Source organism: Vombatus ursinus, unplaced genomic scaffold (genome assembly GCF_900497805.2).
Source record: "Vombatus ursinus unplaced genomic scaffold, bare-nosed wombat genome assembly UNPS02014811.1, whole genome shotgun sequence".
Taxonomy (NCBI): domain Eukaryota; kingdom Metazoa; phylum Chordata; class Mammalia; order Diprotodontia; family Vombatidae; genus Vombatus; species Vombatus ursinus.
The window spans coordinates 5,125,603-5,128,054 of NW_020954589.1; the positions used below are offsets into that span (position 1 = coordinate 5,125,603).

At 43.1% G+C, this 2,452-nt stretch overlaps 1 protein-coding gene across 1 annotated transcript; it reads left to right on the forward strand.

Moving 5' to 3' along the window:
• The first annotated feature begins 521 nt into the window (after positions 1-521).
• LOC114053546 (olfactory receptor 2G3-like) lies at positions 522-1,457 on the forward strand. The gene has a single exon (XM_027876654.1). It carries the CDS (start codon positions 522-524, stop codon positions 1,455-1,457), a length of 936 nt encoding a protein of 311 aa, XP_027732455.1.
• The last annotated feature ends 995 nt before the right edge of the window (positions 1,458-2,452 follow it).

The following is a 2,452-nucleotide window of genomic DNA, read 5'->3' on the forward strand; positions in this document are numbered from 1 at the left end:
CATAGAAGAAAAATCAGAATGGTGAGTGGCCCTGAGGCTATGGCACATGAAAAGCAACTGAAATTACTGAAGATCTTTAGTCTAGAGAAGAGGAAGCTCAACAAGACCATCATAGTTGCTTTCAAGTGCTTGAAAGCTTTCCTTGTGGAAAAGGGACTAGACTTAGTCTATTTGACCCTAGAGGACTATTGTAGGAGCAATCAGTCAAGGTAGCAAATTTAATCTATGATTGCACTGGCCCTTTCTATTACCTTTTCAGGTCAATCTTCTGAGGGGTATTTATAGAGTAAAAGGGAGGTTAGAGATCCTCAAAATGAAAATATACTTACACATATATACACACACATATAATTGACGGATTACTCATTCCTGTGATAGATGCCTTAATTTTCTCCCAGTGCTACAGTTTGTGTCTTTCAAGTATATTTTTAATAGTTCTCTTTCAAGGTTGCTTTTACAATTACTGTATGCCACATTCCCCTCTCTCTAGATTCTTATGTTTTCTCCTAGCTCTGAACACAATGATGGGGATGATGAATGACACCACAGGAATTGACTTCATCCTAATGGGTTTTTCAGACCAGCCCAAACTGGAGAAGGTTCTCTTCATTGTTGTCTTGATCTCCTACCTTCTGACCCTGGTAGGCAACATAGCCATCATCCTGGCCTCTCGCCTGGATCCAAAACTTCACACCCCAATGTATTACTTCCTCACCAACCTCTCTTTCATTGACCTCTGCCTCACCACAAGCATTGTTCCCCAGCTGCTGTGGAACCTGAAGGGACCAGCTAAGACCATCACTCCCATAGGTTGTGCCATCCAACTCTATGTCTCTCTGGCACTGGGTTCCACTGAGTGTGTTCTCCTGGCTGTCATGGCATTTGATCGCTATGCTGCTGTTTGCAGACCACTCCACTATGCTACTGTCATGCATCCTAGGTTATGTCAGTCCCTTGCAAGGATTGCATGGGTGAGTGGGTTGGGCAACACATTAATTCAGGGCACCATCACTCTTCAGTTGCCTCTCTGTGGGCACAGAAGACTCTACACATTTCTATGTGAGGTGCCTGCCATGGTCAAGTTGGCATGTGTAGATATTCATGCCAATGAAATACAACTTTTTGTGGCTTCCTTGGTCTTGCTCCTCTTGCCTCTGGGGCTTATCTTAATTTCCTATTCACTCATTACTCAGGAAGTGATGAGAATCAGGTCAGCCCAAGCATGGCAAAAGGCTCTGAGAACCTGTGGATCGCATCTTTTGGTAGTATCCCTCTTCTATGGGACCATCACAGCTGTCTATATTCAGCCCAATAGTTCCTATGCCCACAGGCAAGGCAAGTTCATCACTCTCTTATATACTGTGGTGACTCCTACCCTTAACCCCCTCATTTATACTTTGAGGAACAAAGATATGAAGGGTGCACTGAAAAGGCTTCTAGGAAAAGATCCAAGGTGAAAGAGACATAACCAACCAAGAAGGAACTGTGGAATCTTTAGTGTTGAAGTAGATTTTACAAGGTTACCTTACCTTTTTGCCTTTATTGGATCTCATCTGAGGTTTTTAAGACCCCCAAAAAAATTCTATTTTATAGGTCTATAATCAGGGAGTTATACTCAGATACACTAGTTATCACTTCACATGAAGCATAACATGAAGATTTTCTCTCTACAATGTTGAAATTCAGTTTAGTCAATTTGGTTCAAAGGGAGTTATTGGACAACATATAGACTAAGAAACTGCTCAGCCTGCTTAGTTTAATATTCAGTTTGAGACATATGGGGGGGCAGTGGCTCTAGAATCAGAAGAGGTAGGTTCAGATTTTGTCTCTGCTACTTGGGTGAGTTTCTTAATATCTTTTTTTGTAGCTTTTATTTATTATTTTATTTTTCCCCAGTTACATGTAAAAACATTTTTTAACATTTGTTTTTAAAACTTTGAGTTCTGAAGATGGCGGAGGGAAAGCAGTGACTGTCTTGAGCTCTCCCCCAAACCCCTCCAAATACCTATAAAAAATGGCTCTAAACAAATTCTAAAGCAGCAGAACCCACAAAAAAAAGAGTAAAACAAATTTCCAGTCCAAGACAGCCTGAATGGTTGATCAGAAAGGTATATCGAGCCAGGCTGAGAGAGGAGCTCAGTTTGGCTTGGGCGCACAGGCTGCAGTAACCCTGGAGCAGGCCTCAGAGGACTAAATCACGGGTAGCTATGGCTGTTTCCAGACTTTTCAACCCAGGAATGCCAAAGACAGCTTAGAAGGTCAGTGGGAAAAGTCTGTGACTGTGGTGAGAGAAGGAGCTAGGTCTCAGCTGCAAGTCCCAAGTGTGCCCTCAGGGCAGTGGCCCTCCTGAGCTCCAGGCCCACAGACAGAGGGGGAATCAAGTGACTGATCAGAAGGGGATTGCAGGAAACTCTCTGCTGGTGCAAGATTCTCTTGCTTTGCCCATGCTTGG

Coding starts and splice junctions, on each gene's coding strand:
- LOC114053546 (XM_027876654.1), top strand. CDS start 522: ATGATGGGGATGATGAATGACACCACAGGAATTGACTTCATCCTAATG.